Here is an 11,590-nt window from a genome sequence, read left to right as displayed (position 1 = left end):
GATGACCTTAAAGGTCCTACGCTTCACATATTTTAATATAATTTATAGACTATTATAGTATTTATTAATATTTTGAATTAGCTTTTTCATATATTCAGTTTTCATTTTAATTTGAGTTTGTTTTAGCAATCATGTGCATTTTTTATTAAATATTTTTATGTTTAGCTTTATTTTATTTCTGATTAGTTCAACTTACTTTATTTCATTTAGTTGTCAAGGCAATGTTTCTAGTGTATTATTATAAAAAATGCAAAAGTTTACTTTTAGGGTAAGTCTACAGTGTTTATAATTAGCTATATAAAACAATTTAGCAAATGTCATCACCTCCATATAAAAATGCGTCTTGTGATGTTTATCTCTGATATTGTAAACCCATCAGGTACTATGTGTGTGAAAGGTGAGTGTGTTTGTAAAGTAACCAAACCCATAGCTTAAAACAAATGATACATGTGAACACATGAGGGTGATAGTGGGAGATTTATTTCCAAGCCATGTTACAGCAGTTACCAGAACATTCTGTGGCAGGAGCCCAAATAAATAACCTAGATTAAAATCTGTGTATAAAATATATGCAAACCTGATATCAAACCCTCTTGGTCACCTTAAAAAGCTTTTTTTTTATTGGAGTACTTTGGTGCAAACTTTCAACATCGAACCAGCAGTTAAGCACAAAGTAAAGAGCCAATGGGTAAAAGCAACAGTGCCGACTAAGCCAGCAGTCAGCACAACATTTGCATGCAAATGATACGTGTACAAAAGAAGCTTCATGTTATTTATACGTCTTGCCTAAATCTTACCAAGAACATTTACAACATGGCAATGATAATATACTGTTTTGCTATTCATCAAGGACAAAATATTTAATTTCCTCAGAAATATAAGTCACAGTGGCAAAGACTTTTTGGAATTACCAATAGAAAATGCTACAGCGAAGAGTCAAAGCTTCTCTCCTCCATAGAGCACACGTACAGTGCATACATGATACTTTATTAGCAAAATGCCACATAAATATGCAGGTTGGCAGGCGGGTGGACGGAGGTATGCATGTTCTGAATGACGGAGAGCAATAGCTGCAGGGTCAGTAGAGTGTCTTCCAAGTGGTGTTGCATTTTTCCGTATGGGGAACACCGATGGAGGCAGTCACTAGGACAAGAGGCACACAAGCATGATGCATGTCACTACATACACCGGGAAACACCCTTTTACACCAATACCAGCAACATGAAGACAGGATCAGATCCGCTTAGATCTGCTGCTATGTTGTTTTCTTCCCTTTCCTCCAGTTGAGGACTTCACAATCTAGAAATGAACAAAGAGAAAGAGCACAGATAAGTGGTCACATTTTGGTGTCACATATAAAGATGTTATTTAGAGCTCCTCATTATAGACACATCACAAAGAATTGGTAGAAAGCAAAAGACCAGGCATGTTCAGGCTAGTAAAAACATGTGGGTTTCTTAAGGTATCCTTCAGACAACCTCAAAGCCTGAATCATGCTACCATCTCATTCATCATGGAGGGGAGGGGATAAAGATGTTGATTCAATCCCCTAGGATTTTTTTTCTCATTCACAAAGGCTGATTTTTGACCACAGACATGCATCAACAAACAGCAAAAGTTTCCATCTTTTTGCTACCGTGTGCATACATTTTGGGGCTGCGTGAGGTTATCAACAAAAATTTGGTGGACTGGTGGAAGAACCCTTCTTGTGGTTTGACTCCAAAATTCCCCAAACCAAATGGTAGCAATCATTAGATGGACCTCAACTGTCTTGCCTCAAAACCTCAAAACACCAGTGAGTAAGTCAGTACCATCATTCCCAAAAAAAATTCCAATTTTTAAAAAAAAAAAAGTAGTCTGTGTTTGTTGAATTGATTCAGTGGGCCTTTTAGCCAATCAATGTTTAGCAGATCAATATTCTACCGTCACACAAATGTAAAAACAAAAAGCAAGTTCCATTAACTTACAATCATAATTGTCATCCTCATTTGAGAAGCACTCTTTGAACAGGCAAAGCATGGTCCGATAACAGTTATCCAGTAATGACTTGGGTGTAACAGACTTCCATCCCTGGTAATATGGGTCCAGCAATCGATTCTGAATGTTTTGTATGCTCTCTGGAGGATCTCTCTTTTTTGAAACGGGTACAAAGACACACACATTTATTATGATGAACTTAAATACTATAAATATTGCTCACATAACATCAGTAACACAGCTTGGACAGATTTAAGAGGTCAAACTGAATTCAAATTACCCAATAAAGAAAACAATAAGCCTATATTGATGTTTTATTTAATCCAACAACAACAACAAAAAAAAATCATTAAAACTAATACTTGTATTCCAAAGCAGAAAAAATATAGCTTTGAGATACTGTGAGCAGTGGCAGCGACAGCCAGAATGATTAATAACTAACCTCTTCATCGTTGAGATTCCTCTGTTTATAAAGCGCCTCAAAATCTCTGAAGAGATTCTCCAGATTGGAGAGGTATTTACGTCTTGTAGGATGTCTCTCTGGCAGCACCTTTAAAACCCTCTTTATACCCTGTTGACTAACCAAAAGCCACAAATCCTGTAGATCTCTCTGCTGCACTGGTTCATCTTCAGTACTTGTGTTCTAGAAGACAGAGAGTGAGAGATAAACAAGATAAGAGAAGGAATGAGGAGAAGAACTGTAATGAGGAAGGAAATGTTGAATTATATTAGAATGGTTATGATTTATAGGCATGTATTCTTTTGTGTGTCAGAGTCTTGTAATGTTGAAAAAAAGAGTTCATTTTAAGGTCACAGTGTTTATGCCAGGTCAGGTCAAAGTTCAGAATTTATGGTCTCATGTTACACACCAATTTTACAATTTACATAGAAAGGGGAATATATGTACACATACATATATATATACGTACAAAGTAGTGATGCGCGGGTCGTCTCATAACCCGCGGACCCCGCGGTTAACCCGCGGCTCGGGTTGGGGCAGGCAAAGAAATTGTCACTTTATATGCGGGGCGGGTTGGCCGCCAGCCACAACAACAAAAACGAAAAAAATAAAAGTGAAGAAGATGGAAGACGAGGTGTGGGAGAAATTGAGGTCGGGAACTTACATAATTAAAAGAAAAACAGGTCAGGCTGCAGAATCTAATGTTTGGGAACGGTTCTCAGAAATAATTGCAGCAGGAGACAACAGCAGTATCGGCTATGTGAAGTGCAACTCATGTGAAGAAATTTACAAACACGAGAGCCACAAAACAGGCACTTCTAGCATGGCAAGACATATTTGTGGGGGGTCTACGAAAAAGAACGACAGTGACACGTCTCAAAATATTACTGCGAAATAGATTATACCCCGGTCACAGTGGATGCCATTCTTTTTTTGCACAGCGAACGTAAAAACGCTAAAATGAACAATTCTGTGTGGTAGATGCTGTGGGCTATTGTCTTTCTCTTTCTCTCTCTCTCTCTTTTCATTTTTCCTTTTAAAATTGGACCTGGAGTCTGTTAAGATTGATTGATTGATTGATTAAAAAAAGTTCAGATTAAAAAAAATTTGATTAAAAAAGTTCAGCGGTTATCGCTGTAAACTGTCAGCCTCGTACAAATCTAAAAAAAATGTTTAGCCCATTAGATGAATAGGCTGCTTTCTAAATGTTGAAAATATTTACCATTATCTTGTTATTAATATGACCTGGTTTATGGTTCATATTCAATCGGATGTTGTTGCCAGTTTACAGGGCGATGTTTCCAAGCACTTTCAGGCTGAAATAAAGGCTGTTTATTTAACATTACAATGTCTATATGTCTGTTTAATGGTCGCGGGTGCGGGGCGGGGCGGGTTGTAAAAATAGATACAGTGGTGCGGGGCGGGCCGGGGCGGGCCATATAATTTCATAAAAGCGGGACCCGCGGGTTGGAAAAAAAGCCGACCTGCGCATCACTAGTACAAAGCACTTATATATATATATATAAGCACTATATATATATATATATATATATAGTCAAACCAAAATTTATTCAGACACCTTGAACATTTCATTCATTATTACAGTTTATTCACTATAGTTTAAAAAAATAGTAATAAAATATGACAATATTTTAGAGTTAAACTGTGTCAGAAAAAATAATCTTAATTATGTCAGATAACACTTAAGCAAAACATGGTCAGGTCAAAGTATCTGAATAATTTTTGGTTTAACTGTATATATATATATATATATATATATATATACAAAGCACTATATAACTTGCAATAACTTATAACTCTTAAGAAATCTGTATTCAGTTAATGAATACGGTAAAATGTATACTGTATGTATTCAGTCCATTTACTCAAATAAAATTATAAGAAAAAGTCTTTCCATCACATATATATTTTTATATCTATCCATTCCTCAATATGTGGCTCTGGCTTTAACCATTTTCTATATTTTTTTCTTAATTTAATGTTATATTAAATTTAATTTTGACATAAGGGTTTTATTAAATTAATATTCAATTATTATTATTGTAATTTTAAGAATATATATCTTAAGTTGTAAGATATTTATGCATAGTGGTAGTATATGCCTTTTGTTTATGCTTGTGTTAAAAAAAACTTGTTTCAGTAAAAAAATCATATTATATAATACTATAATACAATAATTTACAGTGTTATGAATTGCTGTATTTTTTTTTTTTTTTTTCACCCCAGAATATTTGCAAATGCTGAGTCACAGGCCCTCAAAGCCCTCAGAAACCCTTAAAACTGTGACTCCAATCTGACTCTTTTTGTAAGTCACGAGTAATAAATCTGATCGGCGACAAACAGGAAAAATGATCTAATTGGTGTAGGAAGTTGTGGAGAGTGTGGCTTTAAGCCACGATGGAAAGTGAGTCAGAGGGTTGTGGTCAGGGACAGTGTCAGTGGGATAAAGACCTACCAGTCTGCTGATGTTGCGTAGTCTGAACACCTCCTCATAATGCACTTGAATAGTATAATTAATAGGAAAGTTCATTTTCTGTGAAGAATAAATGTAAAACCTTTAATTGGCATGCCATTCATTCTCTGGGATGGGCAACTTCATTCCTAGAGTTTAACTCCAACCCAGATAAAAACTCACCTGCCTGTAGCTTTCTAGTAATCCTGAAAATGTTGATTAGATTGTTCAGGTGTGGGTTGGAGCTAAACTCTGGGGGTCTCCAGGACCAAAGTTTCCCATCCTTGTGCTAGACATTTATACAACCTTCACTTTATGCAAATTGTATATTTTATGTCTGTTTTCATTATCAATATCTTTCCATGTAAGCTTTACAAGAGCCTAACATAGTCATTGTTCAGAATATAACACTATAATTTAAGTATTATGCATCCATTTACCATATAACGTCTCCTAAGGGTTGAGTTTAGGCTTTCCCGTACTGTTTTCAGTGGGCCACAGAGATCTGGTGCTGCACTTATGCACACTGGTAATAGACAAATAAAACCTAGAGGAACAAAAGAAGAAAAATAATGGCTTTTAGCATCATGAAATGATTGCTGTTTTGTACTTAAACTTTACATCAAAATATGCATAGCAAAATCTTTTCTCCACTTCATATGAGTTTATTAATTAAAAGGCCTGTACCTTTATGTATAGTATCAATACAAATCTTCATGATGAATGTATTCAAAACCGTTTTGAAGATGGAGTATATATTTAAATTTATTGATGATAACTATTAGCTACATCACATTTTATTTATGTTTTGTTGACTTTTGTAGCGGTATGTCACATAGTAACGGTGCGATGCATATTTGAAGGCAATGACGCATTAATTTACATAAATTAAGTGTCAAAAGTTGGCCCTGTGACAAGACACAAACCTCAAACCACAGCCCGACTTATAAGGAAAAAGGTGCTGCTGCAAAAAGCGAGTCATAATGCCACAACACAAGAGCTGCAGTCCTCAAAAGCATAATATGCATGAAATGATCACATAATGCTTATGGGAGCATTTTCAAGAAGATAAAGTCAAAGTCAAACTCATGCAGATGAACTGTGGTAGCAAACCTGAGGCTGATCCTGTATCTATTTTGGAGCTTTTATTATTAAAGATAAGTGATTCTGACTAGTTAGCCCAGGGCGGAAAGACAGGGCACCGGCATTCATCTGTCACTTTGCTGTGGATCACAGTGCGGTTGGCCTCTGTGGTTGAGCTGCACTATAGGGCTGTTACCCAGAGACTGACAGTCAGCAAAGTCTCCGAGCCATGAAACAGACTTCCGAGGGCAAGGAATTTGTTATGCCACAGAACCTGGGCTATTTACTGGTGTCCGACCACTCAACCCCCACCTCCCGTCAAAGTTATTCTGGATTTTTTGGCCTGGTATCCCCCTCCTTGCCCTCTCTTTTACCTTATGCATCTGTCTATTTCTGATCTGTATCTCTCCTGAACACAGGAAGTGGTGACATTAACAGTCACGTCTTAGTCCTTCAGTGGCAGCACCATATGCAGTAGCTCTCCTCAAACATATGTTCAGCTTGACACTCATTTCAGAAGTAACAACTGACCATATATGCAGAAAGGTAAAACCACACACTAATTCTTAGCAACTGTTGCCTAAGCTAGCTCACGTAATCAGCCAGAGAAGTTCTTCTCATTTAGACGTATCAGTTGTGTTTGTCCTTTTTGTGTAAAAGCACAAGAGACTCTCTCCAGTTAGCTGAGGAAGTAATGAATCACTCTAAAGTGCCACTGCAGAAATATTTTTGTGTAGTACTGTCACATCCAAATTTCCCACACAACTGAATATCTTCAAAGGTCCTATTGGCACAAAAGCTAGCATTATACAATTGAAATCACGTAATTACTGGACTTACCCAGCAGCCCCCTGAGGAGGCGGCATTCAGACTGGATCATGGTTCTGCTTGTTCTCTGCTTGCACTATAATATGGGTCTAGATTCCAGAAAATCTTTATGTCCGCTTGGTCTATTAAAAAAAACAAAAACAGACAGTATAGTCAAAACAAACATCAAACTAGATTAAATGGCAAGTTTTTGAGTTGACTTTATGTGCACATAACTAAATTCATATTGGACAAAGAGAACCCGGACCACATCTGAATTCATTTACTCTCCTTCTGGATGGTAAAACATATAAATATTGAAAAATACTGAGCTGGCATATCTGATTTTAATGACCAAAAATGTTGTAAAAACTCAAAGTGAAGCAGGAAAAGGGATCGCTGCTCATCTGAAGGGCTGGAGTTCTATCATAACGTTCCACTGTTTTTCTCCTACACAGCCTGTGCAGCAGCTGTGTAAAACAAATCCAGATGTTGTCTCTTTTTGCTTCTTTCGAAAGGAAAAATTAAAATTCCTTGTAATCCTAAAGGGAATTTACTATCATCTTAACATGACAGCAAGTTTCTGACTAATATCCATGTGATGAACATGTGGAGCATGTACATTTTTTATCAACATTTTTTGTAGCTTTATCAGAAATGTCTTTATTGGATATGGAAAATGATTACTTGTAATAATGGACCTGTAAGGCAGAACCTGTGAAGAACACGATCCAGAATAAATCATATTCTTTATGTAACGTCATCTTTTATTTGACGTTTTAATTACTATTTTAAGAATTTTCTATTTCGCAATCAGTTTTCTCTGCGAGATCTGCTTGATTCTCTTATTCTAAAGCAGATTTTGATTAAATCTTTTGTGAGAAATACATTGCAGATACATTACTGACATTTCATACTATAGTGTACATGCACAAAAAAAAAAAAAAAAAAAAAAAAAATAGGGCCAATATTCTGGTTGTGTCTTTAGATTAAACTTCTGGAAATACTGGAGATGCCATTTTTTATCCTAAATTTTAGAAATACTAGGCAGTAATTGAATTATCTCATTAATTCACTTTGTTTTTTGGTTACACATTATTTGGTAACACTTTATTTTAGTGTCATTGTTACATGTGTTACACGTAGTTACGCTAGTAATAACTATAATTATGCATAATTACATGCAACTAACCCTAAACCTGACCCTATAGTAAGTACATGTAGTTACTTAATATTACTCAGTACTTAAATGTATAATTACAGTGTAACAAAGACACCTTAAAATAAAGTAACCCATTATTTTTAGGTGACATTGTACTCATTTACTTATTTTATGTACTTAGTAATACTAATTAACTACATGTACTTACTATAGGGTTACGGTTAGGGTTAGATTTAGGGTTAGTTACTTGTAATTATGCATAATTTACTGTTATTACTATAATAAGTACATGTAGTAACGTGTAACTATGTCATCTTAAAATAAAGTTACCCTTTTTTTACAACACAACATTTTTAATTGCAAGATGTGGGTCATGCTGTTTGTTTGTACAATGTTAGTCTCTTCATTGTTCCCAAATTTGTTTATACAAAAGCATAATGTTTTCCTGTGCCTAATATCACCCAGAATTACCTTTGTTTGGACCTGTACAGAAATAAATGAATGTTTAGTTTGAATAGTGGAATTCTGAATAATGTTACTGAAAATTCTGATTAGAATTAGAATCTAGTATTAGATTTAGATACTGAGAGAAAAATTATATTTTATATATATATATATATATATATAGATAGATAGATAGATAGAGATATAAAATACATATATTCCTATATAATACAGAGAGAAAGTATCATGAATGCAATTCCAGTTAAATAATAAATATAAATTATGCCATCGACAAGTGTTGATGTATCGACCAAATTTTGCTGTCAGAACATCTTGTAAATTCACCTGTAATCTAATCAAATCAAAAGGGATCTGTCAGTGGACGGCGTTGGATCGTTGGATCTTGGCTTAGCCTTTATGAAACGCCTTGTTGCGTCTAATTCCCATAGAAGACGCATTAACACGCAACGCACTTCAACAGCACAAGGAATACAAATAAGCCACAAACCTTTCGATTCGATGACCTAGGCTGTCTCACAGGGAAGCCATCTGCAGTGTAGCCTACTTTCAACAAACAGCAATTGTTTGCTTATTCCTCTAGATATGACCGCTGACACTTCCAGGCATGCAGAATACTGACCGAAGTAGTAAATTCGTCCCCTTTTCAATGCAACGTCCACCCAAAAGATTCGGAAACTCCCTTTTCTTATATTACCTCTTTAGGTTAAGTTGCTATATAGCCTACACACACATACACGCCTACAGCCTTCTCCGCGCGAAGTACCACGAGAAGAACACGCTGAGTAAAGACCGACAGTCGATGAAACTGTTACTTTCACTTTTGGGACAACATAACTATTAACTCGTCAGTGGCTGGACGTGAGCAAAACAGGTTTAGTCTTATTCGAACACTAGGACAATGCCTTTGTTCGAACACTAGGACAATGGTACGAATCATGGGGAAGTCTGACCCCCCTAAAAAGTCTGAAATGTTGGGGGGTCTTAAAAGTATTTTTTTTTTTAATTTTAGTAAATACGTTTCAGTAACCACAAAAGCTTACAAGTTAGTAAGAGCGCGCTAAATTTATACGCTCGCGAACAGATGTCGTCCTGAGGAGGCAACCATTAACTGAATGAAACATACGTGTACCGTCATTATTTATCAAGTTACTATACATTTAAACATGACAAAATAAGATCTTATCTTATTTATTTATTTATTTTATTTTTTAAATATTTCATATAGTTAATGTTAACTGGAAAAGACAATGCGGTGCTAAAAAATAAATAAATAATATTAATAATTAATTAAGTTGACACTCCAGAAAGTGCACATACTACACTCAACCTCTGCAGTTTATTTGATGAGTAAAAATGACCACAAAATTGACACCAGCCAGAAATTTGTCCACTAGAATATTTCAAAACTAGTTATCAATCGGCCAACAACAACACCTTTAGTAGGCCTACATGAGTCAAGAAACAAGCAGTCAAGCGCCAGTTCAAGAGTGTCTTCTTTGCCCAAACTCCCTGTAAACCTCATTCACCCACGCACATTACTAATTTATTCCCTACATTTACTGTGGTTCTGTGGTGACAGGCTTGGCACAGTTGTACACTTTTAGGAATTTCATGACAAATGTCTTTTTCGGACTCTGAAGCGCCTCATCTAACAACACAATGGACAATGGGCAACCAAGGCGCACTACACACTTGCTTTGTCGTAGGATTGCTTTGTCAATTGCCACAATGGCCCCCTTGTTGTTTTGTAGTACCTATAATCTTTCTTTAGGGGTATAACCACTTGTCGATGCAGCCATCTTTACTGTCCTAACAAAGGCAAAAGCCACTCAAGACCCAATGTGAGGGATATTCCGAGTCCCCCACCCAACCCAAATAGTCAAAACACCATCTGTCAGCCCAGATTACATCACATCAATATGGAAACCCCCCAAAGGAATAAGAATGAAAGAAAACTTCTAAATTTGCCTCTAAACAGCATCAGGTTATAAACACCCTCCACAATATCTCAACTTTTATGACCTAAAAAGACTTTAAAAAAAAAGAAAAAAAAAAAAAGTATTCTTTACCAGTGCTGTCACACAGCTCGGGACTGTTTTTATGGGTGGGCCCCATCATCTCAGACCCTAAGAGAATATTCCTAGTCCCGCCACATTCTTGAGGTGCATTCACAACAATTTGAGAGTTGTCCAACCATCCAGCCTGAATTTGGTGACTTGAGGAACCAGGATTTAGATTACAAATTACAATAATCATGCTAAAAACAATCACAGCTTTCTGTTGGCACAGTCACAAGCGATTTGAAGTTACTGCTATAGTACAATGTTACATCTGAGAGACAATAAAACAATTGACTATACACACTGGACTGGAACAACCTCACAGCCTTAAACTCAAGTGTTAGGCACACTTCAAAACATTGTGGCCTTTCTCGTATTGCTCATTTCTGTAACTTCATTCCACAGAACAGCACATTTTTGTAATTCAAGAAAAAAACTTGAATTCTTCTTAAGGGTGCAATTAAAGTGCCTGGATGCGCAGTTCATTAACATGGTGGGTTTTAGTGTGACCAGGATGTGACTCATTTTGATAAACTCATCAGTCTGTGGGCACTTCTTTCAGGTTCCAATGACCAAAGAAATTAAAATAAGAAAATGACACAACAACTGACTCATGGAATGGAATCCTTGTTGCAAAAAAAAGTGATGTGCACCATGTCTGAACATGACAGTGCAGATCTTGCATCATTATGGACTTGAACAATCAACATATTTGGTTATAGTTAAAGTCAGATAATAGCAGTAGTTAAAGTGAAACACTGAGCTAAAGCGTTATCAAGAGAATGGTGTGACATATACAGCACAATGCCAGTGTTGGTCAGTCATCTCAATATGCTATTTTGCTTCAAATCAACAAAATTTTTAGTATGGTGTCAGGTCAAGTGTAATTAAAGCAATCTATAAAAATGTATCCAAAAGATTTCAGTGACTCTGCCTAATATTCAGTGAATTTAAGGAGATGAAGCCAGACTCACATTTATATAATACTTAAGACTGGATGTGTTTTTTTTTTGTTTTTTTTAAATGACTGAAGACTGAATTTTCAAGGCAAACACAAAATGACTCATCGTCACAAGAGATACAAAAGCTTTATGGGACTTCCA

The 11,590-nt window shown here is 36.0% G+C and overlaps 1 protein-coding gene across 1 annotated transcript; it reads right to left on the bottom strand.

Annotated features, from left to right (window-relative positions):
- Positions 1–458: 458 nt before the first annotated feature.
- Positions 459–9,213, bottom strand: il34 (interleukin 34). The gene is made up of 7 exons (XM_051869673.1): positions 8,915–9,213; positions 6,834–6,943; positions 5,351–5,457; positions 4,914–4,991; positions 2,420–2,620; positions 1,968–2,130; positions 459–1,299 (listed from the first exon to the last, which is right to left on the bottom strand). Exons 2-7 carry the CDS (start codon positions 6,871–6,873, stop codon positions 1,256–1,258), a joined length of 633 nt encoding a protein of 210 aa, XP_051725633.1. The 5' UTR covers positions 6,874–6,943; positions 8,915–9,213; the 3' UTR covers positions 459–1,255.
- Between the last annotated feature and the right edge of the window lie 2,377 nt (positions 9,214–11,590).

The sequence above is a fragment of the Ctenopharyngodon idella genome, chromosome 18, assembly GCF_019924925.1.
Source record: "Ctenopharyngodon idella isolate HZGC_01 chromosome 18, HZGC01, whole genome shotgun sequence".
In the NCBI taxonomy this organism is placed as follows: Eukaryota; Metazoa; Chordata; class Actinopteri; order Cypriniformes; family Xenocyprididae; genus Ctenopharyngodon; species Ctenopharyngodon idella.
The sequence above is the reverse complement of the archived record's forward strand: the minus strand, read 5'-3'. Positions and strand labels throughout refer to the sequence as shown.